The 27,087-nt window shown below is 41.3% G+C and overlaps 1 protein-coding gene across 1 annotated transcript in view; it reads left to right on the top strand.

The window, feature by feature from the left end:
• The window catches only part of BRDT (bromodomain testis associated), a 169,299-nt gene that overhangs the window by 60,664 nt on the left and 81,548 nt on the right, over window positions 1-27,087 (top strand). Inside the window, exons 5-7 of the mRNA XM_089668933.1 lie at window positions 9,714-10,079; window positions 12,407-12,535; window positions 23,782-23,949. Of these exons, the coding sequence (XP_089525059.1) occupies window positions 9,714-10,079; window positions 12,407-12,535; window positions 23,782-23,949 (663 nt within the window). The remainder of the gene's footprint in view (window positions 1-9,713; window positions 10,080-12,406; window positions 12,536-23,781; window positions 23,950-27,087) is intronic.

The raw sequence follows: 27,087 nt of genomic DNA on the forward strand, positions 1-27,087 counted from the left end.
GCCGAAGGTACGTTCGAGTCTCTGCCAGGCGGGAGCGAGACCTGCTTCTGCTTGTCCCACGTAGACAGTTCTGAGGCTCTTGACACGATTTGTGGAGCCTGGGCCCAGCCATTTGATCAAGAGGTCAAACTCCTGCTCTGCGGTTAGGTTGAGGTTAGCGATGGCGGCCTTGAAGGTTGCCTTCCAAGCTCTGTAGCTCTCTGCACGGTCATCAAATTTTGAGAGACTGGTGTTGATTAGCTCTCTGCTCACCATAAACCTGGCAAACTCAGACATATCTGATTTCTCACTGCTTGTTGCCATGACGACTTGTGATGCCCCTGGGGCGTATAGGCTGCCTGGCGTGAAAGGGTGAGATGCTTCCGGGTAGAATGATGTAGCTGCAGGGTTAAGCTTTCGTTTAGTCTCTGTATATTGTGATGACTGCTGCTTGAGCTGTGGAGGTAGGCCAGAAAACGCCTGATAGCGATCTTTCTGTAACGACCGTCCTTGGGAGGGCACATCTGGGTAACGATTATTAGGTTGCTCGGGTGCTGTGGGTGGCACTGGTACCGCAGGTAGAGCTGACTTGGAGGTTTCAGTGTTGTCGGCTTGGACGGTACTGCAAACTGGGGGTGGCGCAGATAACTGATTCAGTACATAGTCACTGGTGCGATCAACTGGATCACCTATCTCCTGTGGTAGTGAGCAGACTGGATCAAGACCTTGGCTCAATGCTTGCTCAAGTAGTCTTACTTTAGCTAATGCAATTTCCTCCTGCATCTCTGATTCGAAAATCTTTATTCGAGCCTCTGCCCTCTTGGCCTCTGCCTCTGCTTCTGCCCTCTTGGCCTCTGTCCTCTTGGCCTCTGCCTCTGCCCTTGCAAGAGCTTCTTTTTCTGTGAAGGAGCGTCTCGCTTTGGATTGCTCTGCGTTTATGCGGGCCTCTAGTAATCTGTCGCTCAAGGCTGAGCTTCTTGAGCACGATGATCTGTATGACCGAGAGGAATGTTTAGATGAATTTGATCTGTGTGATCTAGTTTCTTGCAAATGCGAGATACGGAGTTCCGCTTTACCTTTAACATCCAGCACCATGACGTCTCTTTGTCTGTCTATTGATTCTGCCTTGCTCAGTTCTGATAGGGCTTCATCGATATTAGAGTCTTTTAGAAAGGTTATATACCTTGTGGACAGTCTCTTGTATCTTTCTTGAGCGGTGTCCAGCCGCCCGATGGCAACTTGTAAGCTTGTGGCATCACCTGAGGAGGATTTAAGTCCGGACATGAGGGAGGAAACCTGTTCCCATTGCTCCTCCAGGTTATGACATAGCTCATCTTTTGTGGTGTGATAGTTTTCGATGACCTTTACTGTCGGTTTGAGAGAGCGTCTTGGTCGCACGACTTGTTCTGCTGGAAGTGTGGATTCTGTTCCCTGCCCTTCATAATGATCAGTATCAGGTTGCATTTGCTTTATTTCATCACTGGGGAAATGTGCAAAGTCCTTTTCGGCCATTTTGACTTAAGGTGCGCTATCTCTTTAAGAAAATGAACTTTTGAATTGGGGGCTGAAAATCGCAGCACAGCTCAGATAGGTCACTTTGATAAAAGTTCTAATATGCTTAGAGTGAATTGCGGGGTTTTGCGGCGGCCACGGCAGTGTAAGGAGCGTGCATAAACAGTACTTCTATTATGCGAGGAAAGGTTAATATAGGATGTAAATAATGGCTTGGCTAGTTGTGGAGGACTTCCAGGCAAGAGTATTGATACTGCGTATGTGCAGTGCTTCCGCATAGGCTTGTGGAACATGCACTGTAGCCGGGCAGATTTGCTGCAAGTGGGCCTGTTGCTAGGGAGATTCCTGAGTGTGGCACTGGACTCTGAGGGAATCTGTAGCGAGCTATGGACTTTAAGGCAGTTTTTGACTGTTCTGTCCCCACATGAAGGCGAATGAAGGTATAACTGATAATGGCTGTGTAACTTCCTACCTTCGTATCCAAGCAGTGGAGCAGACCGGACCGGCAGATGTTCAGGTTAGATGGATCAAAACGTATACATGAGAATGAAATCAGCGTGGGTTTATTTGGTCCAAAATACAGCGACAAACAGTGATACAATACTGTAAGGTAGTAGAGGTATTGATGCTGTCCTGTGATATCTTTCCTGAGGCTAACTGCTGGTCAAAAACTGATGCCTTCACAAGCCCAGGGTATTGAATGTCCTGTCACACAGCTATATAGCAGATAAAATGGCTGCAGGAAGTGACCAGAACCAAGGCTTGCCTAAAACAACACCCAGCAGAGAAAACACTTACTAGCTATAACAAAGGCATGCAGCATGCAAATTCTGGCCAGCAGATGGCAGCAACAGATCAAGACATAGAAACAAACATGGTGAAATAAGAATTGGTGATACACCGCACAGTTAAATAACAAATATGAGGGGAACAGCACACATGCTGGTTACAGTTTTTCTCTCAAATTCTGAGGAAAATGGGTTGTTCCAGACATTGTTCAGAAAAACAGCGTACCTTGATTAAAAAGTTGATTGGAGAGGGGAAAACATATAAAGAAGTGCAGAAAATGATAGGCTGCTCAGCTAAAATGTTTGCAAATGCTTTAAAATTGCAACCAAAACCTGAAAGACGTGGAAGAAAGCAAAAAACTACCATTCGAATGGATAGAAGAATAGCCAAAATGGCAAGGACTCAGCCAACAATCCGCTCCAGGAAGATCAAAGAAGGTCTAAAGTTACCTGTGAGTACTGTTACAATTAGAAGACGCCTATGTGAAGCCAAGCTATCTGCAAGAAGCCCCCGCAAAGTCCCACTGTTGAAAAAAAGATGTGCTGAAGAGGTTACAATTTCCAAAGAGCACATTGACTGGCCTAAAGAGAAATGGCGCAACATTTTGTGGACTGATGAAAGTAAGATTGTTCTTTTTGGGTCTAGTGGCCAGAGACAGTTTGTCAGACGACCCCCAAACACTGAATTCAAGCCACAGTACACTGTGAAGACAGTGAAGCATGGTTGTGCAAGCATCATGATATGGGGATGTTTCTCATTCTACGGTGTTGGGCCTATTTATCGCATATCATGGATCAGTTTGAATAGATCAGAATACTTGAAGAGGTTATGCTGAAGAGGAAATGCCCTTGAAATGGGTGTTCCAACAAGACAACGAACCCAAACACACCAGTAAATGTGCAACATCTTGGTTCCAGACCAACAAGATTGACGTTATGGAGTGGCCAGCCCAATCCCTGGATCTTAATCCAATAGAAAACTTCTTGGGTGACATCAAAAATGCAGTTTCTGAGGCAAAACCAAGAAATCGAGAACTGTGGAATGTAGTCCAATCATCCTGGGCTGGAATACCTGTTCACAGGTGCCAGAAGTTGGTTGACTCCATGCAACACAGATGTACAGCAGTTCTCAGAAACAGAGCTTATACAACTAAATATTAAGTGATTCAAAGGAAAGCAAAATCTTCAAACATGTTTCAGTTAATATAGTGAATGTTTGAGTTTGTAAAGAATACAAACACTATGTTTTTGAACAGTCTAATATTCACTTTTCTTCAATTTTTGTTTTGTTTTGATTTAGAATAGAATGCATAGTGTTCCCAATGCATTTGTGTGTATGGAAATAAAAGCTATTAGGATTTTGAGCTTTATTCACTTTTTTTTCCAACACACTATTTATTTTGAACACAACTGTATATATTTTCTCTCTCTCAAAAATCCAGGCTGGTACACAATTAAAGCCACTTTGCATTTAAGAATACATAATGTACTTGTATTTATATAACTGCTACCAGTGTAAAGTACCTACAGTACATTTACTTGGTAGTGGCCTCCTGCAGATCTGTAATGCCGAGCTTAGACTATGGGAAGGAGTAGCAGCACAAGGAGCCAATCCGGTTTTCTGAAGTGCAAAAAGCATGACAGGAGCATGGAGTATAGTGATGGATATGAGCTTATCAGTGTGCCAGTTCTCCTTTCACTGTCCAGTCAGAGTGGGAGAGGGACATGACCTCTAAGTGTTACTAAATTATACAATACTAATTCAAGAGAAAACTTAGGTCATTCCCTGCCCAACAGGGCTGTGGGGGGTGGCAGAATTTTAATGTTAATTTCATCCACGTGGGTGGACAGAAATACAAATCATTTGTAATAGAAAACCGCTTCCTTATGTTTGTTCATCTGTGTATGTGCCTAATTACAGTAATAGTTCATTCTGTTCTCTAAATACCTGATATGCACAAGATGTTTCAGAATCAGTACACTGTATTCCAGCAGGACATGAGAAACGATACTTCAAATCCTAGTAGAAAGATGTGAAGCTTTTTACATGAATAACAAATCTACATTTGTCTCCTGGGACTTCAGCTATTAAAGATTAAAGTGGTATTCAACCAACAGATATTAAATTGCAGCTCAGAAGTTTTTAAGATGTAATGCCTGCATTATATTTTTGGCTTTTTCCCTTTTTTACCTGTTGATCCATCCAGCAAGTCTGTTATTTTTCAACTTTATTTTTCAACTTTGTTTTAACTGACCAAGCTTTCCAGACAAGTAGCAGTTAGAGCGCTGAAGCAAACCATTTAACAATACCACTGCATTTATTTATGTAAAACTATTAGCCCAAAGAAAAATAAATGTTTGCTGTAACTGCATATACAGTGTTAGTTGGAGCTCAGCTTAAATTTTTTTAGTAAAGTCCAAATTTGCTAGTAACACTACCATCTCCTTAGACTGACAATGGTAATGTTAAAGGTATTCACTTCACTATTGCATCCAAAATGCAGACACCCCAAAAAGGAAGGGTTTGATTGGCAGGACCACCAGGTGAAATAAAGGGGGGAACCTAAAATGGGAAAACTATGCATCCACCACATTTAAGGCCTGGTACACTGCAATATACCACATGTTTTGGATTTAATACCATTCTAAAGTGAACCTGTGCCCAAACCATACACGCTAAAGTATTTACATATTCTGAACTAGCAGTAAAAGGACTTTAGGGCAAGTTCCACCTTCCTGACCATGTTTCAGTAAGTCAACAAGTCTTGTCTGCCACTGTTGCAGAGAGACTCATATTTCCCAATGGAGCACAAGTGCATAACTGAAGGTCCGCACCTTTGTACAGACCTGGGGCTGGAGGAATAGTCTGCAGGAGCCCCTACGAGATCCTGACCGGCTGATGCCTTTCGAAAGATATACCTTCTTCTTATCGGCTCTGATGAAGGTATATCCTTTAGGACGAGGTACTGTTGGGGTGGGTGTGTGTGTGTGTGTGTGTGTGTGTGTGTGTGTTGTGGTTTTGTTTTTTGTTTTTTTTGGGGGGGGGTGGGTTGTCATGGTGATCTGACATATGATGTACTTTGCTTTTGTATATGATATTGTTGTAGATGTCTCTATCATTTTCTTGCTATTTGTGATTACACTCATTTTACCCATATTGTTTATCAACTACAGGTGTCAAACTGGCAGCCCTCCAGCTGTTACCAAACTACAAGTCCCATGAGGCATTGCAAGACTGACAGTTACAAGCATGACTCCCAAAGGCAGAGGCATGATGGGACTTGTATTTTTGCTACAGCTGGAGGGCTGCCAGTTTGACACCCCTGAGCTACAATATTATCAAAATCTATAGATTGAAGTAGATCCTGCAGAAGCTCTTTTGTAGAACGCATCGATCCGTTGGCTCTTCGTTCTTCCATGTGTTTAAAGACATACATATTGTCGGCTTGCACTGTTACTGATATGTAATGTTTGTATACAACTTAAGATATCTCATTTTAATCTGTATAAATAAACTTGCTTTTATATCATAAGTTCAGGTTTTTACATAGAGTAATTTAGCACCTTGAAAGTCCCCACTGTTCCGTGATCCCCTTCCCCCTTTTCTCCCAGTTTGGGGTGGGAGGTTTCACAGAATCCTCTACCTTTTTTGGTTTATAGTTTTCCCACCCAGGGGTGGACTAACCATTTGGAAACTCTGGCACTGCCCGGGGTCAGTAGGGGGCCCCAAAAGATGCCCCTGGTACCTTTTTTTTTTTTTTTTTTTTTTTTTTTTTTTTTTTTTTTTTATAGGCTTTATTTGAGTTTGGGCAAGGACACGGGCCCCATGATCCCCTATTGTCCGGGGGCCCCATGAGTTGTCAGTCCATCCCTGCTCCCATCCAATGCGTATATGCTTTGAAATGCATCAGCCTGTCAGAATCCTGTTGAGGTCCCCCTATATTCCAGAGCCTCTCAAGGGTTACTAGGCTATGAACAAGTAGCTCGATGAGCTGGTTTATTATGTTGGTGAGTATATTTTATGCTGATAATGCACTAGGCTGATGCACCCTGTTCTGTTCTTCTTTTTGTAGTCATTTCTAAGCTGTTGTCTTTGCAGTCTGACGATCTTTTGGAAGGAATAATTTCACATTAAGGTTCCTTTCAATCTCATCCATATGCTGTGGAGATGTCTAAAACTTCAAGGGTATTGGGAGGAGGTGGTGACTACCCTTAACTTGGGGTTTCAAACTAATTTAATGTTGGATCCTAAGCAGTGCCTTTTTGGTATTTTTAGATTCCGTAACGCAGGATACATTTATATTGGAGGCCCTTTCCAAGGCCTTATTTCAGGCGTGCAAGGCTCTTGTGCGCTGGACCTCGGATACTCCTCCCACTGTTACCGACTGGAAGCAGAATATGGGAATTATTTTACGATATGATCGTGTCATTTACCAGCATAGAGGATGTTCAGGGAAACTTTGGGATGCTTGATTGGCCAGTCCAGTGTTAGCCCCTTTTGATTTAATAATGCATAGGCTGTTGTCCTCAATTGTAATTTAATTATCACTTTCTCATGTCTAGCATACGCCTCTCCTGCATTTTCTGGCAGTGGGCAGGGTGCTCTGTTTCCCATTGGTCTACTGTAGGATATTCCTATTGTCTTGTATGTGCGAATTACCATGTCATTTGATTGCATTGTAATATGTTAGCTCTGTAATGATGCAGAAATCTTGGATTTCTTGTCTAATTGATGGCACTGAAAGGTTTTATTTATTATGTTGTTCAGTTTATTTATGATTGAGTCTTTGATATCATTCTGTATTTGCTTTGTCATTTTGAGATTTGTATGACTTCAGCGTTAATAAATGTAATTTCTGATTTAAAAAAAAAAGGCTCCTTTCACACAGGCAAGACTTCATTCTGATCAGCAGGGGATCAGCTCAATCACAGCATCACTACAGAAAGCACAACAATTGTGTACACATTGTGATTGCATAGTGGCAGGGTACCTGGAACCGTAAACTGGTGTGCCCTGTGCAGGGGCGGACTGACAACTCATGGGGCCCCCGGGCAATAGGGGATCATGGGGCCCCTGTGCCCTTGCCCACTCTCAAACCACACCCAAAAAAGCCTATGAAAGGTACCAGGGACATCTCATGGGGCCTGCAAAAAGGAGGATTTGTGAAAAGAAATTCACAGAAAAGCGGCTACATTATGAACAGAATGTGACACTCAGAAAAATTTCCAAAAATTATGCTTTATTACACTTATAAATATGACATATGGGCAGTCGCCCTGGTTTACCATCACCTCAGTATGAGACAATACACACAGACCTAAAACCATTAAAATAACACCAAGACCGGTCTAAATGCATGTGCAACAGAGAAAATGACTGCAAGAGTCTAATGTCCCTGAGACACAGACACATAGGTGAACACTTCCCAAAGGAGGTGTATCCAAAAATTATACCATAGGTATACCATAATACATGTTATAATATTAGAATTCGGCTATTGCCATGATGGTTGTATCCCAAATAGGGAATCCAAAAATTATACTATGGATATGGATATCACATGTATGCAATACAGCAAGCACAATATGCGTCAAGAGGAGAACAATATGCCACAGGCCTGTATGAAAAAAGACAAAACTGTCATATGTATAATGCAATACATTCCTGTGCCGGCACAAGTGGTTGGGGCCCATTCATCTGTATAGACAGCTGTTTCCTAGAGCTCTTAAATGAGAATATGCCCATTTATTCCCAGGATGGAAGAAAGGATGCAAAAAGCAGCACTCTGCTTGAAATGGTTTCTTCACCACTACATGTGGACTACACACCACTTTCTGTAAGAAAAACAAGACACATCCCAAAAGATCTTCTGCCTGTTGAAATGCATGTGGTATGTCTTGTTTCCCATAAAAAGCACCATGATGTCCCCATCCTGTAGTAAAACAAACAATATGTGGAAGAGTCACTGACAGAGCTTACACTCTATGTAGGATATATAGGTCATATAATGACAGAGGACCATATATCTAATGTCCTGTAACAGTCCACTCACCACCTGTGCACTGGATAATAGGAACGGAAAGGATGTCCTTCATAGGTATTGCCATACAAGGCCAAAGAGGCCAAGGAACCACCGCTGACATCCGCCGATATACCGCGGGTTCCAGCCCCTTCTTGGCGCCTGTGCTGCTTAGGCTTGCCTCATGGCATGTGAAGATGGCTTCCTCCTAATGGGTCAGCGTGCGTTCCACCTAGTGCGCATGACTGGAAGTGACGTATCTGACGTATGACATACCACATACCACATGCATTTCAACAGGCAGAAGATCTTTTGGGATGTGTCTTGTTTTTCTTACAGAAAGTGGTGTGTAGTCCACATGTAGTGGTGAAGAAACCATTTCAAGCAGAGTGCTGCTTTTTGCATCCTTTCTTCCATCCTGGGAATAAATGGGGCATATTCTCATTTAAGAGCTCTAGGAAACAGCTGTCTATACAGATGAATGGGCCCCAACCACTTGTGCCGGCACAGGAATGTATTGCATTATACATATGACATTTTTGTCTTTTTTCATACAGGCCTGTGGCATATTGTTCTCCTCTTGACGCATATTGTGCTTGCTGTATTGCATACATGTGATATCCATATCCATAGTATAATTTTTGGATTCCCTATTTGGGATACAACCATTATGGCAATAGCCGAATTCTAATATTATAACATGTATTATGGTATACCTATGGTATAATTTTTGGATACACCTCCTTTGGGAAGTGTTCACCTATGTGTCTGTGTCTCAGGGACATTAGACTCTTGCAGTCATTTTCTCTGTTGCACATGCATTTAGACCGGTCTTGGTGTTATTTTAATGGTTTTAGGTCTGTGTGTATTGTCTCATACTGAGGTGATGGTAAACCAGGGCGACTGCCCATATGTCATATTTATAAGTGTAATAAAGCATAATTTTTGGAAATTTTTCTGAGTGTCACATTCTGTTCATAATGTAGCCGCTTTTCTGTGCATTTCTTTTCACAAATCCTCCTTTTTGCATGCCTTTTTTGGCTACTGAATGGAGACCAAATATTGGGTGATACGATAATTTAATTTATTTTATAACCTCTCAATAATTATCTTTAGCACATCTCATGGGGCCCCCTACTCAAATGGTCAGTCCGCCCCTGGTCCTGTGGACTGAAACACAGGCATTTTTATAGTATTTTTACACTGCTGAGCCTGGCTGTGCTTTCCATCCACAGGAAAAGTATGGTCGGGGGGCAGCAAGTGATTAATCTTGAATATGTAAGCCTGAAGGTAGTATGCATTAGTAATCAGTGATGTGTTTTTGAAACGGTCAATATCTTAAATATGATTTTGTACCCTGGTAGATGCTTTCAGTTTGGGTAAAATGGTTAATGTTCTTTTGGTTTCTTTCTAGGTTAACAAGGGCATTAAACGGAAAGCAGATACCACTACACCTGCTGTATCAGTCATTGCAAAGAGCTGTGAATCTTTTCCAACTCTTCATAAACCAAAGCAGAGAGATACACCCCCAAGAACAGACAACACATCTGTAGACACTTCAAGCAAAGATCTTCCTGATTCTCAACAACAAGTTGAAACCATAAACTTTAATCAATCAAGCGAACAGCTGAAACACTGCAATAGTATTTTAAATGAGTTAATGTCGAAAAAGCATGCTAGCTATGCTTGGCCTCTCTACAAGCCTTCTGATTCTTCAGTGCTGTCCTTTCCGGGTTCAGGTGACCTTGTGGCCTGTCCCATGCATTTGACAACTATCAGAGTAAGTTCATCGTGCAAATACAGTGTATTTTGTTGTTGGTTTTTTTTTTGTTGTTTTTTTTTGTTTTTTTTTGCTTTTTTTAATACTGGGAAGTGCTCAAAAAGTAACTCCACTTTTGTTGAGAGAAAAAGAAAAAACTTTCCTCTCTGGGTGATCGATGTAGGAATTTGAAACTAAATTTGTTAAAATCCTTGCAATGTACATTTTGTTATTATGAAGAAAAAGCTATTGGTCTGTGTCCATGTGGATGGGAATGGGAGTAACCTTCTAGTTATCGGCTGTTGCATTTGCATTGTTCGAATGAGGAATGTGTCGGGTTCTGAATCCTTTTAAGCGTTATTTCCCTTTTGGGAGTGCCTAATAATAAATTACAATTTGTTGCAGGGGATGCCAAAATTATAACTTGTATTTTTGTGCAGACTTCTGGGAAAATCGGTCAATCATACAAGCAGGAAATTACATTTCTGGGGGGGTGCGTGTTCTGTACACTGTGTGTACAGAATGCCTCCAGGTTGAATATTCCATTGCATTTTACAGAAAATTACAGTGCTGCATATTGAATAGGAAAATCATTTTCAATAACCTATTACAATTTGACTTTTGTACACATTTATTACATTTTTTTTTGCAAGCTTTTGTTTCCCCAAAATGTGGAATTTGCTGGTAAACAGGGAAAATTAAAAACCTAGCACAATTATTATAAGGAATAGCAAACGTATGTGTATATTATGAGGTTTTTGCATGATGTTTAATAAAAATGTTTAGTTTCGCTGAAGTGCATCATAATGGTAGGATTATATGGTCATATTTAACTAAATAACTTGTTTAACTCCTTTCCGTGCATCATAGAGAAGTTACTATGAAAGCCAAGGCCTTACATTCATATCTACCCCTTCATTAAGTTATACTGATTGACAGAATAGTTTACACAAGACCGAATCATAGAAACCTGTATTCCATAATGGGAATTCAAATTTTTTTCCCCAGTTAGAAAAACCGCTCTGTTACACTGGGAGAGTGCCACTATTAAAAAAAAATATATATATATATATATATATATATATATATATATATATATTACAAAACTACAAGTTCTGAAAAATACCCGTTAGACTGCCAAAAATGCAGTGTGCTGCTAATTTCCTTTTTGGGATTACATAACCATGCCTTTTTAGCATAACTCCAATCTCAAGCAGCTTTTGTCAGGCTTGCTGTACTACAGAACTCAAGATATCGCCCACCTCTTTGTCCCAATCCACTTGCAAACGATTTATTTCCCAGAAAAGCAATGCTGTTCTGACTCGCCAAGAGCCTACCCACACACTGAGTGGAGGGAAATTGTACTTGGGAGATGTAGTTCTGGGAGCAGACCTTCGTTAAATGGAACTGCGCTTCCAGCAGCTGTCTTCAAAAATGTACAAGGTGGATGATGTCACAGGGAGTAATATATTTATCACTACAAGAAAAATCATGCTGCGACATGCTATAGAGGGGGCAGGAAGTGGGTAATTTGGATAATGACTGGACATACATTTTAAAGGGACTCTGTTGGAGTATGCTTTTTTTCTTTGTTGCTGTCTGTGCTACCATTAGGGAGATTCACCCACTCGAATCTGTCCTGTTTACCATTATCGGTGAAAGTAAAAGTAAATCCCAAATTTTGGGTTGACCTCAGAACACTCATAGGGAAATCTTCCAATGAGAACAGTTCTGATGACACCCAGAGATTCCCTCACTTTGTAGAGATTTTCCTCTCATTTCCAGTTTTGGCTATGGGACAGAAAGTGAGGGGAAATCTCACCAATGGTACACAGATGGAGGGGAAAAAACTGTCAGGGGTTATGATTCTCCCTTATTCTATCCAAAATAAAAAAAAAAAAAAAAGCGCACTCTTTTAACCCTTCTTTTGATAATGCTAGTTCTCTGCTCTCATTTGGATGGTTTGGCTTTAATGCTGTCTGAGCTGCTGATCCAGAACCGGTATAGCGCTAAAGAGATGAGGATAAAGCTGGCAATACATGGGTAACTTTTTTTTTTTTTAGTTCAAGCAGCAGGTTGAATGAAAAAAATGACCGTGTGTTTTTTTTTTTGTTTTTGTTTTTTTTTTGTTTTTTTTTTCCCCATCCACATGTTCAAGGTGGATGAGGGAATCTTCCTGCTTTGTCAATGTATTCTGTCTGTGTATTTATCATAATATAGCCTGCATCACTGATCAAGAAGAAATTTTCAAGCAGGCCAGTTGTACAGAACTCTGTTGCTGTCTTATTTTATATTTGTAAATGGGAGAGATAAAAAAATGACACTCTTCTTGCTCTTTTTATATGAAGGATAAAATGGAGAATGGACAATACAAAGATACCCGTGAGTTTGCATCTGATGTTCGCTTAATGTTTGCCAACTGTTATAAGTGCAATCCTCCAGACAGTGAAGTGGTTAGCATGGCTCGAAAACTGCAGGTATGCTATCAGGTTACTCTGTATAATTATGATGTTAATAAAATTGATGTTTCACTTCAGACAACCTCTTATGCATCTTAGGATGTCCTCATATTTTTATGGAGGTGTGTGTTCAAAAGATCAAAACAAAAAATATACTGGCGTCCTTAGAACATTGGGTTAAAATCCAAAAAATCAAACCCACTTACATGTTTTAGCCTTGCAGCCTTAGTCCTAGCTGTCTGATATACTGGGCAGGTAAGTAAAAACATGACCAAGCTTCAAGAGGAAAACTCACAAAGAGGGAAAAATAAACTGTATCTATTGTGGGGGGGGGGGGAGCAGAATGTACACATGACATTTTTGATTTGCTCATTTAGGAGACAAGTTCATGTTCCACCTGTAGTTTAAACCCTGCTGTACTTGAAAATTCACCAGACTTCTCTTTCTAGCAGGGTCTGGTGTATATTACCACCTCTGGTGGATTTCTTATCTTTTTCTGCTCCATAAAACTCCTGTGTGAACATATTACCCCCAAGGATTAGAAAAGTAAACAGTACCCAACAGTAGTGGCTGTGGGGACATAAAATAAGCTCCCAAGTACCACGTCTTAAATAACGCTACTATAGATTGTCCAAAAGGAGACGGCCAGAAATTGGACTTTAGAGGCACTGCAACAATATTCATTAAAATAGTTTATTGAATGTACACAATTACGCAACATCGTACATCTACATGCATCTACAAGATTTGTAACTGAATAGAATATACCACCTCAATGGGGGCCCTACATTCTTAGCAGATGCTTTTTTTATGTACTGTTGCGTAATTGTGTACATTCAATAAACTCTTATCTTCAATATTTTTATTGAAAAATTGGTATACACAGAAATAGAAACATTGCCCACCTACATGGTGAGATGGAGAGAATAAAGATATTCATAAAATATATAGGCACATGAAAAAACATTTAGTCGATGATGTTGTAAACCGGAAACACCATCTCCACAGGGTAGCAAATGTTCCAGCAGTCAGTAAAAATAGGCATATCGTATGTACTCTTCAGCACCTCAGGATATGCACAGCCAAAAGGGAAGCCAAGGGAACCAGGACAGCGACAACCAAAGGAAATGCTTCAGGGGTGCAGCCCTCCTCAGACGTGGAGCTCAGCCGCTAGATAGAATAAACAGGTGGCGCACACACCTAGTGCATTATCCAAGGTTTATTGAAAGGAGTGAAAAATAAAAACACAGATGAAGCATGTATCTAATAATCATTTGCATAATGACGATGGCCACAACAGCAAGCAAGGTGTTCCAACTGTCAGTGCGGTCAAATGGCTGACTCGTTTCGGGAACGAATCCCTTTCCTCAGAGCTACTGACCAGCCTCTGATGCAGATGTGTAGTGGATGGATGATGGAAGCCTTGCTGCTGAGGCATCACTAGCAAGGTTCCCATCATCCATCCACTACACATCTGCATCAGAGGCTGGTCAGTAGCTCTGAGGAAAGGGATTCGTCCCCGAAACACGTCAGCCATTTGACCGCACTGACAGTTGGAACACCTTGCTTGCTGTTGTGGCCATCGTCATTATGCAAATGATTATTAGATACATGCTTCTTCTGTGAGTGTTATTTTTCACTCTTTTCAATAAACCTTGGATAATGCACTAGGTGTGTGCGCCACCTGTTTATTCTCTATCTAGTAAACATAGGCAGTTCCATATATATTTACCAACAATAAGAAAACCAAAAAGAAGAAAGGAATAAAAATAGAACAATTGAAAGACAAGATCCACAATAATTCCAGAAGAGAAGGGGAGAAGAGGAAGAAAAAAAAGGGAGAGAGAGGGTCAGCTGCAGTACTATTAAGTAATGGAGATATCTGATCCATGGTTCCCCCATCACTTCAAATCTAGAAGCATCATTATTGACAAAGCTTGTAAGTTTATCGTTTATCATTATCCAATTAAGTTTTTGTTTAAACCCCGTCTAGCAGAATTAGTGATTGTCTCCAACATCTAGCTATGGTAATACATGCCGCCAGTAAGAGGTAAAGAATTAATTTCGTCTCTTTTTTTGGAATGTCAGCGGGTAGCAAATGAAATAAATAGAGCCACTTCCGGTGATCTACGAATATTCATTCCTGTTACCGAATAAATAAAGTTACACATTCGGATCCAAAATCTATTCACTCCCGGACATTTCCACCAGATATGGAGCATAGTGCCCTCTTGTCTGCAGTGTCAGAAGCATTTAGGTGATACTGATGGATACATTTTAGCAAGGTGTATAGGAACTATATACCAGCGAAGTAGTGTTTTGTAATTGGATTCGATAAGAGCAGTATTAGTCGAAATCTTTTGATAGAGTATGGGCCGCATTCCGCCAAATGTCCAGTGAGCTATTCAAATCCCTGTCCCATTAAGTCATATAAGATAATTTTAGTGGGTGGATCAACCAGGGATGCATAGAAAATGGACAAACGACCCTTCATCATCCCAGTTGCCCCACAGGAGACCTCTAAAGGAGTGAGTGTGCAAGGTTCTATGAGTAATTTGAGTTTACTAGTGATAAAAGATGGTAGCGAAACAATTCCCTGGAAGGCATCTGATACTTTGTCAAAAAGCACTGGAGAGTATGAAGTCCATCCAGGAAATCTCCAATACGCAGTAAACCCCTATTCATCCACCACTGGAATACAGATGGTGATAAGCCAGGAATAAACTCTGGATTACAAAAAAACTGGAGCTAATTGGGTACGTGGGGAGCAGAAAGGTTTGCGATCCTGCCATCTGTCCCACACCGTTAACAAATAAGACAACGTAGGACATAGGATAGGAGGACGCAATCGACTGGGGAGCCACATGAGAGCACCAATAGCATAAGGATGGCAAGATAAGGCCTCGATGCCAACCAATTGGGGGACGTAACCCCTGACGGTAGTGCAAGATAGCGGTGCTATTTGAGCCGCCTGAAAATAGACCAAGAGATTAGGAAGTCCCAAACTGCCATGTTTCTTTAGGGAAAATAGAGTTGACTTGTTAACCCTAGGATGTTTCCCCCTCCAGATGAATCTAGAGACTGCTGCTTGTAATAGTAACAGTTCCCGTTTGGGAACCATGATCGTTAACGTCCTAAAGTAGTACAATAGTCTTGGTAAAAAGGTCATCTTAATAGAGCTAATTCTACCAAACCAGGATAGTGGAAAATCCTCCCAGTCTAGTAAGTCAGATTTGAGTCGTTTGAAGAGCGGGGGATAACTGGTCTTATATAACGATGAAATAGAGTTCGTGAGGTGAATCCCCAAATAAGGGAGAGAACGAGGGGCTCACTGGAAGTCAAAATTGTCCTGGAGGTAATGAACCTCCGAGTCAGGTAAAGAGATATTTAAAGCAATTGTTTTAGAGGAATTAAGCGTAAGACCAGAGGCCTCAGAGAAACGATGAAACAGGTGGAGGAGACCAGCTAAAGACGTTCGAGGATTAGATATATACATTAGGACATCATCAGCAAATAAGGCACATTTATGGTCTCATTGACTTCAGCGGATGCCCGAGATAGTGGGATCAGAGCGGATGGCAATTGCAAGTGGTTCCATTGCCAAAGCAAATAGTGGAGAAAGAGGGCATCCCTGCCTAGTACCTTGCTCTATCGAAAGGGAGGCTGATTTGTATCCGCGAATGGAGACTTGAGCTGAAGGGTTAGAATATAGGGCACGTAGTAATGTCGTGAAACAAGGGCCAAACCCTTACCTACCCAACATCTGAAATAAGTAGTCCCAAGATAAACTGTCAAATGCTTTATGAAAATCTAGTGATGACCGTAAGACTTCCCTCCTGTGAGGATTTGTGCCAATTGGATTGTACGGCTGACAGCAGGGCCAAAGTCCGACGAATTTGGTCCGATGTTTATCAACCGCTAATGAATCCTGATCATCATGAATATAAAGGGCCAAAAATTTGTGGAGGCATAAAGCCAGGATTTTAGTTAGCATCTTTAGATCACCATTAATTAAGGAGGTCGATAATTAGACTATAGTAGCATCCTTGTGGGGTTTGGGAATAACACTGGTGAATGGCTTGTTTTTGTCAAGAGGCACAAGTCCCCCATCATATGGGGAATCAGGATATCGGGAAAAACTTTATAATGGTTTATGAGAGACCATGTGGTCCTGGGGATTTATGAGGGGCAAGCGTTTCAAAGGCACTCCGAATCTCCTGCACGAGATAGGCCATTTCATCGACTCCCTATGGGCCTCCTGAAGAGAGGGAGGAGCAACAGAGCTCAAAAAGGTGTCAGGAGACTAAGAAACATCCCCCTGAGGCGAGCGATATAGGTCAGTGTAAAAAGAATGAAATTTTTGGAGAATCTTACCAGGATCTTGGAATAGAGTGCCGTTATTCAGTCTGAGTTTAGGGAGAGCCATTTGGGAATGTCTAGGGGTCAACTTGCATGCCAATAAAGTGCCTGGTCTATCCCTTCAAGTGAAAAATGTATGATTAGATCATCATAGCTGTTTGTCAGCAGTGGTAGTAAGACCTAGATTAAGTTCCAATTGGGTTTGATTGAGTTTAATCAGCAGATCTGGACTGGGATTTCGCTTATGCTGGGCAACCAGGTCAGTATATATTTGAGTTTTTTAATGGCGAGTAGGTCATTTCGGGCTTTAAGTCGTGAGGAGAGTTGAATAATAAACCCCCTAACTGAGGCCTTATGGACTGCCCAATTAATAGCCAGGTTTGTATCCTCTGCTTTAGGTTCAAAGTACGTTTTGTAGATGTGAGCAATAAACTATTTTAATGAAAATAATTCAAGGTCCTCCTGCGCTATGAGAGTGAAAGTATTCAACCTATTGACTAGCTGCCAGCACTCAAAACTGATACCAATCCACAGTGTCAATAAATCATAAAAAACAGTGCAGCGCTCTAAGAAATTAAATAATAATAAATCAATAGCATAAATAAAATTAGTAAATTAATAGTGCCAAAACACATATAAAAAATTAGTGCCAAACCATGATAGAGAAATAAAAATAAGGTGCCAGACCATAACCATATAAATGGTGTGTACACAATTAATAATAATAAATCACACTCCAAAAATACCATCCAATATAAGAAAACTTAGCAGTGCTCACATAGTGCCACAAAAAAATGAACATGAATAAATGCATCCAAAGCAAATGTCCTTTTAGTGAAAAATGACATAAATCTTAGCAGTGCTCACATAGTGCCACAAAAAAAATGCATCCAGACCAATGTCCTTTTAGTGCAAAATGACATAAATCATGCGACGTGCAATAGTGATATTGAATGCAACACGTGACTGTGCCAAACTCCTCCTCGTTAGCGGCTAAATTGCCTCCTCACCTCCTCCTACTTGGCCCCTAGGGGTCAGTAGGAGGAGGTGAGGGGGCAATTTAGCCGCTAACGAGGAGGAGTTTGGCACAGTCACGTGTTGCATTCAATATCACTATTGCACGTCGCATGATTTATGTCATTTTGCACTAAAATGACATTGGTCTGGATGCATTTATTTATGTATATTTTTTTTGTGGCACTATGTGAGCACTGCTAAGATTTGTCATTTTTCACTAAAAGGACATTTGCTTTGGATGCATTTATTCATGTTCATTTTTTTGTGGCACTATGTGAGCACTGCTAAGTTTTCTTATATTGGATGGTATTTTTGGAGTGTGATTTATTATTATTGTGTACACACCATTTATATGGTTATGGTCTGGCACCTTATTTTTATTTCTCTATCATGGTTTGGCACTAATTTTTTATATGTGTTTTGGCACTATTAATTTACTAATTTTATTTATGCTATTGATTTATTATTATTTAATTTCTTAGAGCGCTGCACTATAAACTATTTTAATGAATATTGTTGCAGTGCCTCTAAAGTCCAATTTCTGGCCTTCTTCTTTTGGTCGATCTATATTACCCTCAAGGAGATATCCCAGAAGTGTTTTGATACACTAGGGTACCAGTTTACCATTTTCATTAAAGGCATCACCTTTGTGCTCTCCTATCCTTTTTCCTATAGGGACAAGTAGTGTAAGTAGGTGTAGTTAGATGGTTGGCCATTAGATGGCTCTGTTATTCTAGCCTATGAAGAGGAAAGTTAGGCTGCTTTCTCACTTCTTCTTTTTTTTTTTTTTTTTTTCTTCAAAAAAAGCAGAAGAAAAAAACATGATGATTAAATCTTATGGAACTCTTCACACTGCTCCGTTGCATTTTTCAAAGCCCTGCAAGCTGCATTTGTGGGGTACCTCCCCACAAATTAATGGTACATGGATAAAAAAACCTTGCACAAACACAAAAAATGCACCTGCAATTTACTTTTTTGTGGCGCATTTTTTGAGTCACCGGAAACACGCCACATGCAGTAAAAACATGGCAAAACCATATGTTTTTGCAATGGAGTAGTGTGAAAGTTAGCCTTAGAAGCAAGCGATAGCTTCCCTTTTAGTTAGAGCCCTCATGCAGCAAAGCCATGGGTGAATCAGTCCTAGGGTTGCCACCTCATCCCTTTACAACCGAACACATATTAATTACACAGGTTCAGAGGCTAAGTTATTGCACACAAGGCACTAAGTGTGTTTAATTACCACCTTAATCAGCCACAGAACCTCCTGTATAATTAAAGTTTGGTTTTAAAGGGATGAGGTGGTAACCCTAGTCAGTGCCCATAAATAAGCCAGGTTCATAGAAGCACACACTGTAAAGGTGCAAGAGAGCTAAATACACCACACCTGTAAAGCCAGCACACTTAGGATCTGGACTGGGTGGGAGGCCAGGTGAAGTGGACTTATATGCAGGAGGAGCCAGCTGCAACCATTCTGTCCCTTAAAGTAGTGGCTAGGACACAGTATGTCAAGTGACTCTGGAATGTATGTCCTTGTGATGTGACTGTATTGCCATTCCCTGAACAGTAGAGTGTAGAGAATCAATTTGTGTGGACATTCCTCCTTCAGGATATAAAGATCTATCCCTGGGAATGTACTGAGGAGGTCTTTTGCAAGAAGGGCACAAGATAGCGGAGGGTTTGGCTTCAGCAGGAGGGGGGGTATTTTAGCAGAGCTGCAGCGAGGGTAGGGTCTTGTGCTTGGGTGCCTAGACCAGCCAACCATGAAGCCCCACTTAAAAGTGTATCCAAAGTACTGTAATACACATGCTGAACACTGGATACTACTCACCTTGTTGCTATTGTTACATTTATTGAATGGACCTATAGGAAAAGTTTCACCTTCAGAGGTTTAAAGCTGAATTTCAACTTTTATTTCCACTAAAAATGAATAGAATTATAAAAGCCTAGATTACTGCTGGTGGCCTCTCCCCCAGGTTACATATCGTGGTATATTCATAAGTCGGACGAAGACTTGCACATAATCTTTTCTGTAGCCAAAGTGGACCGTGCCATCTTCTTCGTACATAGAGTAAGTCCTTCATTGCTAACGAATTTCAAGAACATTCTATACTGCTGACATCCCAACGATGCTGCACAAGATTATGCCGAATGTGTCTAGCCTCTGCTGGAAATGTGTCCTATGTTAACTTATATAGGTGGGCAATTTATCTCTTTCATTCTGATAGAGGGAGGCAATTACAGTATTTTCCCCTGTATAAGTATAGGTTTTTTTTTCCCCCATCCAAAACTGCTGTTTCTTAGCAGCTCCAGAAACTGTAAAAAAGAAAAAAAAACCTGCGACTTCATTACAGCCTGATGAGGAGAAGAACATAATTCTAGTTTGTATAATTTTGATAGGGTCTTGTAAATCTGGTAAAATTACTTAAATTTGATTACTTTGTCTTTTGTTGAAACTAATGTGGTCTTATATGTAATGTATTTTTTAAAATTCTGACCAGCTTTTAGGTAGTATTAATTGATTTGTGCCACTTCTATTTGGCTTTAGTATACCTACAGTAAGTCTGGAGGTATTACTCAGTGCCAAGTCATATATAGAGCCCACAATAAGGGTTACATTATGTAGGCCAAGTTAGTGAAATGCAAATGTGGAGAAAAAGCTGAATTCCTCCTGGAGGAAATGTCTCCATAAAGTTTTTTATCTGATGTAACAATTTTATGTCAAAAGTGTTGCATTCTGACATTATGAAGAATTTGGGTAACTATTGATTGAACCAAAGGGGATTATTTGATGAATCCCCTTTCATTTTTAATTAGATATAGGATCATATATTGGAGAAGTACCCAACTTAGAATGTGTTTATTTTGTAGTCAATATTGTATTAACATTTTAAAAGTGCAAACATTTGCCACTTTTGTTGCAAAACTGGAATGTTTGGTTAGGAGAGAGCCATTCATGTATACAGGTGAAACTTGAAAAATTTGAATATTGTGCAAAAGTTCATTTATTTCAGTAATGCCCCTTTTGCAGCAATTACTGCCTCAATGCGGCGTGGAATGGAAACTATCAGCCTGTGGCACTGCTGAAGTGTTAGGGAAGACCAGGATGCTTCAATAGCGGCCTTCAGCTCTTCTGCATTGTTCGGTCTCATGTCTCATCTTTCTCTTGGCAATGCCCCATAGATTCTCTATGGGGTACAGGTCAGGCGAGTTTGCTGGCCAATCAAGCAAAGTAATCCCACGGTCATTGACCCAGGTTTTGGTGCTTTTGGCAGTGTGGGCAGGTGCCAAGTTCTGCTGGAAAATGAAGTCGGCATCCCCATAAAGCTCGTCTGCGGAAGGAAGCATGAAGTGCTCCAAAATCTCCTGGTAGACTGCTGCGTTGACCCTGGACTTAATGAAACACAGTGGACCAACACCAGCAAATGACATGGCTCCCCAAATCAACACAGACTGTGGAAATTTCACACTGCACTTCAAGCATCTTGCAGTGTGTGCCTCTCCATTCTTCCTCCATATTCTGAGTCCTTGGTTTCCAAATGAGATGCAAAAGTTGCTCTCATCAGAAAAGAGGTCTTTGGACCACTGAGCAACAGACCAGGTCTGTTTTTCTTTAGCCCAGGTAAGACTCTTTTGACGTTTTGTTGTTCAGGAGCGGCTTGACAAGAGGAATACGACATTTTGAAGCCCATGTCCAGGATCCGTCTGTGTGTGGTGGCTCTTGATGCACTGACTCCAGCCTCAGTCCACTCCTTGTGAAAGTCCCCAACACTTTTGAATGGCCTTTTCCTGACCATCCTCTCCAGGCTGCGGTCATCCCTGCTGCTTGTGCAACTTTTTCTTCCACACTTTTCCCTTCCACATAACTTTCTATTAATGTGCTTTGATGCAGCACTTTGGGAACATCCAACTTCTTTACCTTTTTGAGGCTTTCCCTCCTTTTGGAGGGTGTCAATGATTGTTTTCTGCACAACTGTCAGGTCAGCAGTCTTTCCCATGATTGTGATTCCTACTGAACCAGACTGAGAGACCATTTAAAGGCTCAGGAACCCTTTGCATGTGTTATGGCTTAATTAGCTAATTAGAGTGGGACACTTTGAGCCAAAAATATTGCACCTTTTCACAAAATTCTAATTTTCTGACGCTGTGGATTTGGGGTTTTCATGAGCTGTAAGCCATAATCATCACAATTATGACAAATCACGGCTTGAACTATCTCCTATTTTAGTTTCACCTTTTTTAAGTTGCATTACTGAAATAAATGAACTTTTGCACGATATTCTAATTTTTTGAGTTTCACCTGTATTTACTAATTGTGCTGCAATGTAGTAAGCGTGGAAATTGGGGGAACGCCAACCACACCTTCTGTTGTGGTAACTGGAGGGTTTTTTGGGGAGATGCTGATACTGGTCCTTTTTGAAATGAAGGAGCAGATAGTAGTATTGATGGATGTTAATAGGGCTAGAGATATCATGGATTCTAAAATTTAAAGACATTTTAGGAGAAAGATTGTTTTTAAAAGGATGACCCTACACATATTCTGAAGATGATCCAATCATTGGCTGGTAATGCTCTAAAGATAATCTGAAGGATATTGGTAAATAAAGTGCAGCACTGAAAATAATGTGGATTATAATCAAAGTTCGTTCAGAATTATTTGTTTACTCGATAAAATCTAGTGAATGACACCACTGGAAATCTCCACAACAGCAAGTATCTTTAAGACCTTGTGACGGGAAACAAATGGCAGAAATGCGCACTCACCGACTACGCATAGGAAATGCACATAAATATATATATCCGCCAGATGGAGTAAAAACAGCAGGCAGATGGTGGGTTTCCCTCAGAAGAAAGGTAATCAAGCTTGGGTGAAGTGTGATTCTGCTGGGTCCAGAGGTCTCCTTTAGGGATGTATAGGTATTCAGCCTGCATACAGGGCTCCCTCCTCTGGATACTTGATGTTAATGGGAATTGCTCTGTGGGTATTAATGGCTCCTCAATTAAGGAGCCAAAAAAGAGGGGGTGCCAATAGTGTAGTAACTTCTTGTTATTTATTGAGTAAACATAGGTAAACTAGTATGAAATCATAGGGTGCAGGTACAGATGCAAAGTGCCAAAAAAGGGATAAAGCAGAGTACTGCAGCACTGACCCTTAAGCAAGATGGCTGCTGGTCCTCCTCATGGTCACGGCGGCAATGACGTCACACGCTGTCAGCTCCTCCTGAGGCCTTTTGTGCTAAGGCAGATCGTCAGAGGTGTGGCTAACACGTGTTAACATCGAGTATCCAGAGAAGGGAGCCCTGTATCCAGGCTGAATACTCGCACATCCCTAAAGGAGACCTCTGGACCCTAGCAGAATCACACTTCACCCAAGCTTGATGACCTTTCTTATGAGGGAAACCCACCATCTGCCTGCTGTTTTTACTCCATCTTGCGGATATATATATATTTATGCACATTTCCTATGTGCGGTCAGTGAGTGCGCATTTCTGCCAATTGTTTCCTGTCACAAGGTCATAGAGATTGCTGTTGTAGAGATTTCCAGTGTTGTCATTCACTAGATTTTATCGAGTGAAGATATAATTCTGAACGAACTTTGATTATAATCCAAATTAATTTCAGCACTGCACTTTATTTACCATTTGTTACTTTTAAGGTTCTTGTGATTTCCTTTTAGTGTTCTAGCTGCTATCTTTTTAGAGCGCTCGCTTTAACTACCATACATTCATCTGAAGGATATTGGCTATGTGATTTTGAAGAGGAATTGTATTTTCAATTGAATGAATGCATTTAATGGATCCTCAGTTCAATGGGGAAACAGTAAAGACTTTTCCCAATTCACCTGAAATGCTCTCTAACATTTTAACGGCTATTTTTGGATTTCATATCAGGATGTTTTTGAGAACTTATTTGCAAAAATCCCTGATGAACCTGTAGAATTTACAACTCAAAATTCATACAAGACTTCCTCCAGTGAAAGCAGCAGTACAAGTTCCTCTTCTTCATCTTCCGATTCTGAAGCTGAGAAATCACAACAACTGGCCCTTTTGCAAGAGCAGGTAAATGTTTTTTGGGGGGGCAACTGGTTCTCTGGTTAAACTCGACATGTAAAACTTGGACAGCAAAACTAGTAGGAAGCTTGGGTAAGATACCAGCTATACAGTATGTAGTTTGAAACTGATTGGCCATTTCAGTTTGTCCTGAAACAGCCTGCACAGCTGCAATCTTCTCCAGCACTGGAATGTGGACTGGCGCTTCTAAATCATCATGTACAATGGTCTGGGGTCCTGGGTCTGGGTTCCTGCATTGTATGTGAGGATGTCAACAAGGGGGGGCTTTCTGTCCTTTTTGAACATTTTTTTTTTTTTTTTAAGAGATAGAAAGAAAGCTGACATCTAGAGCAGTCTTTGTGAACCAGGTGCATTGAAGTTTCTTTAGGGGTGCCTTGGCAAAATGTCTAAAATTTGCCCAAAAATGATATACAAGCCAGCAGGTGGATCAAGACTGTCTTTAAGTTGCACAAAGCCATAGCTTTTCATTCTGCACCATTACAACCTTCTAGCTGCCAACCTCCTAACGAACAATGATGCAATCGGTTGAAATGGAGCATGTTGGTCGCCTGCATGGCATCCTTGTTTGACCCTCCTCTGTCCATAAAGGAGTCACATTAGCTGAGTGATAGAGTAACTTAGATACTGAATAATATTCCAGTGTTTCTCTTCTCCCTGTGTGCAAAAGTGTATTTGCTTTGGAAGAATTAACCCCCTCCTACTTTGGGTGTCCTACATGTGTGGGTGTTGCTGCATTAGGTAAAACTGTTAGAATAGTTTTTTTTACATTTTTAGAATAGGGTGCCTTGAGACTGTTCAGAATTTTATCGGGTGCCTCAAGATTGTTCATAACTGTAAAGGGTGTCTTGACTGAAATAAGGTTGAGAAACGCGGATCTAGAGGCTAGTTGTCACAACTGGAGCTGACAATTTGAAGACTTTGGGACTGGGGATTAGGGAAAGTAATACTGTTAAAACATCACATTCTTTGTCAGCTAAGGAGGTGCAAACATTTTACAACATGTACCCAGAGTTAAACTTTCATAGCATCATGTCCAGGGCGTGGGTTCAATGACAATGAGCGTCGTTTCACAGAAAAGAGAATCAGAACTGATCTCAGAACATTGTCTGTGGGGAAGAGTAGCAGAAAGGAGTGTGTGTGTGTGTGTGTGTGTGTGTGTGTACTTCTACGCCGATGACACGCAAATCTACCTCTCTACCCCTCGCCTCACCCCTTCAGTCTCCGCCAGAATCACCCGCCTACTGAACGACATATCAGACTGGATGTCACTCCACTTCCTTAAATTAAACCTTTCCAAAACCGAGCTCCTAATTTTCCCCCTAGCCCCCGCCCACCCCCCCTCTCCATCACGACCAACAACGCCACCATCATTCCCACCCTGCAAGCCAAACTCCTAGGTGTCACTCTAGACTCAAATCTGTCCTTCCAACCCCATGTCCAATTGCTGGCAAACTCATGCAGGCTCCACCTCTGCAACATCTCCAAAATACGTACGTTCCTAACCCCAGACACTACTAACAACTCATTCACTCCCTTATCTCACGACTCGACTACTGCAACTCCCTCCTCACCGGCCTACCTCATCAGACTATCCCCGCTTCAGTCTATCCTGAACTCAGCGGCCAGACTCATCCACCTTACCAACCGCTCCGCATCTGCCACCCCCCTCTGTCATTCCCTCCATTGGCTTCCGATTGCCCAACGCATTAAATTCAAACTTCTAACATTGACGTACAAAGCCATTCATAACACTGCCCCAAACTACCTTACCGACCTGATACCCAAATACCACCCAACCCGTACTCTTCGCTCCTCACAAGACCTCCTATTTTCTAGCTCCATGGTTTCCTCCTCCCACACCCAACTGCAGGACTTCTCCAGGACTTCCCCCATCCTCTGGAACTCACTACCCCGATCAATCAGACTGTCACCTACCCTCCTCACCTTTAGGCGCACCCTGAAAACCCATCCCTTCAGGGAAGCCTACCCCACCCTCACCTAACAGCCGATTTCCTCCACTCCTCCTACCACTCCATCCCCCACAGCCACTTCCTCCTGTACCACTATCCCCTCCCTCCTAGATTGTAAGCAGGGCCCTCTAACCTCTCGTATATTGTCTTGTTACTGTATTGTCTCATGTACTGTTCCCCACTATATTGTACAGCACTGAGCAAACTTTTTGGCGCTATACAAACTCTGTATAATAATAATGTGTGTATGTGATTATTTATATATATATATATATATATATATATATATATATATATATAAAAACACACACTTTCTGCCTGCAATGTACTTACTGTAAACGGGCAGCAGCTACCCGTACGTTGCTGGTGTTGTAGCAAGACGGGAAGCGTGGCGTGCAACCCTCCTCCCATGTCTGCTGTGTCCCCCAAACTATTTCCAGGTGTGCGTGCGCCCCCTGCTGCCCCCTATGCCAGTCCAGGGAGAGAAGAGAGAACATGGCACTGAGTAAAAACACTACATTTTACACACAGACGTTAGATTAGCACATTTCACCCTTTTGATCACTCAGTCACCCAGTCAGGTCCATTAGTACAATGTCAGTATATAGACTTTTTCACTGATCGCTGTATTACTGCCACTAGCGGTATCAGATAGTGTAAAGGTCTGTAAGCTCCTCCCCCCAGCCAGGGTCAGCTAGTGTTCGTTCGCCCACACACTATTGCACTCGCGTTATAGGTAGCTAATTACTAGTATAGTGTTTATACGGATCAATATCACGAACAGAACTATACCAGTGCCTCCCTTTTTTGTATAGTGTCCCTAAAAATAAAAAAATAAAAAACTCACCCAAATCCCTGTGTTCACACACACACAAAGGCAAACACAAGCAGCGGTTCCATGTCGGTATGTAAACAAAGATTGCACCATGCACATGAGGTATCACTGCAAGCGTCAGATCTAGGGCAGTAATTCTAGTACTAGACCTCCAGTGTAAATCTAAAGTGGTGATCTGTAAAGGCTTTTAAAACCTCACCTATTGATATAAAAAATTTATGTAGTTTGTCGCCGTTGCAAGGACGTGCGCAGTTTTACAGTACAGTATGTCATGTTTTGTATCCATTTAATTCATCTTTTAAATTTTCTCAAACAATCGGG

The sequence above is a fragment of the Staurois parvus genome, unplaced genomic scaffold, assembly GCF_062004578.1.
Source record: "Staurois parvus isolate SC_StPar_1 unplaced genomic scaffold, SC_StPar_1.0 ptg000066l, whole genome shotgun sequence".
NCBI classification, from domain to species: Eukaryota; Metazoa; Chordata; class Amphibia; order Anura; family Ranidae; genus Staurois; species Staurois parvus.